At 47.1% G+C, this 1,313-nt stretch overlaps 1 protein-coding gene across 1 annotated transcript; it reads right to left on the minus strand.

Annotated features, from left to right (window-relative positions):
* Nucleotides 1-280: 280 nt before the first annotated feature.
* Nucleotides 281-1,219, minus strand: LOC106531410 (collagen alpha-1(XXVIII) chain; the record flags this gene model as incomplete). The annotated part of the gene is given in 2 exon segments (XM_014027277.1): nucleotides 281-846; nucleotides 1,097-1,219. Coding segments are annotated over 2 exon segments (684 nt in total), but the record flags the coding sequence as incomplete, so codon positions are not given.
* Nucleotides 1,220-1,313: the final 94 nt, after the last annotated feature.

Below are 1,313 nucleotides of genomic sequence, written 5' to 3' on the forward strand. Positions count from 1 at the left end.
AAAGGTCTGTTTCAGGAAATCACATCCCCAGCAATCGGCAGTTTCAGAATTACTATATGTTGTAAAACAGTTCATACACCACTAGTTGGCAGTGTTGTGCATATGTTGTACATGAATTATTATCAGCTAGTAARTGTCAAATTCAACTTGTGCTTTAAAATGAGCTTTGGCTAGTTTTTCTATGGCATAAGTGCTTTAGTAATTGCGGASCTAGTTTTTGGATTAGCGCTGCCCACCACTGCCTTGCACATTTGAGCAGAGTAACAAGTGTCTCACTGACCAGCTGACTGAGGAGTCTGTCATCCAGCTGGCTGTCAGTCAGGCTGAGGACGTGCTGGTGTGGGGGGGAGCTGGCGATGGATCGCAGCTTTGTCCTCAGGGCTCCCTGTTCAGGTGTTGCAGGCAGCATGATGACGAACACCCTGACATTGTGCCGTTTGGCCTCCGCAGCTGCCGTCACAGCACTCGGGCTGAGCGGGTGGTCACTTCCGTCCGTCATCAGCAGCGCCACCCTCAGGCTGCTGGAGGACGTCTCTTGTCTGAACAGCTTAGTGGAATTGGTGATGGCGTAGGCAGAGTAGGTGCCGTGGCCGATAAAATCCATGGAGGCCACCCGGCTGYGGAAAAGCTCCAGGTGCTGCCAGTCTTTAAAGCTGTGCTCCACTGAGACGTTGCTGCTGTACTGCAGAGCGGACAGGCGCAGGCGTARAAACCAGCCGACATGGTGGAGCTGCATGAGCTTGTTGCTGAAGCRCTGGATGAACTCCTTCTGTTGGTCAAACAGCTGAGCTGTGGTTTTCTCTGAGCTGTCAACAATAAACATGATCTCCATCGGGCAGATCAGGGCTGTGAAGAGAGAAAAACAGCAGTTGTGATATTGTCTCTTTGTCTCTATGCATTCTGGGGGACACCAGAGACCCCACAGTTGTGAATTTCTTTGTTCAACTCTGTAATAAATTTAGTAATTTTTCTGATGTGTTTGTCCAGTCTCTGATGAAACATTTGTGGATTCCTGTCGGCTGATGTCAGTCTAACACAGCTATCAGTTCTTTATGCTATAGAAAAGACATGAAAATGATTGAATAAAAACACTCACTTTTAGTTTGGTGGAGGAGTTGTGTCTCATCTCTTTGATTGCTGTTCTTTCTGCTTTCAACCTGGTTCAGTAGCATGACAGAAAGAGCCAAAGCCTTCACAAACCAGAGCACCGTCATTGTTGTTCAGCCTGWCAGAAAGCAGAAATAAGATGAATAACAATAAACTGTGTTTCTGTCAAACTCTGTTGGTCAGTGGCACCTGCAGAATTTATTTTC

Source organism: Austrofundulus limnaeus, unplaced genomic scaffold, assembly GCF_001266775.1.
Source record: "Austrofundulus limnaeus strain Quisiro unplaced genomic scaffold, Austrofundulus_limnaeus-1.0 Scaffold629, whole genome shotgun sequence".
Lineage (NCBI taxonomy): Eukaryota > Metazoa > Chordata > Actinopteri > Cyprinodontiformes > Rivulidae > Austrofundulus > Austrofundulus limnaeus.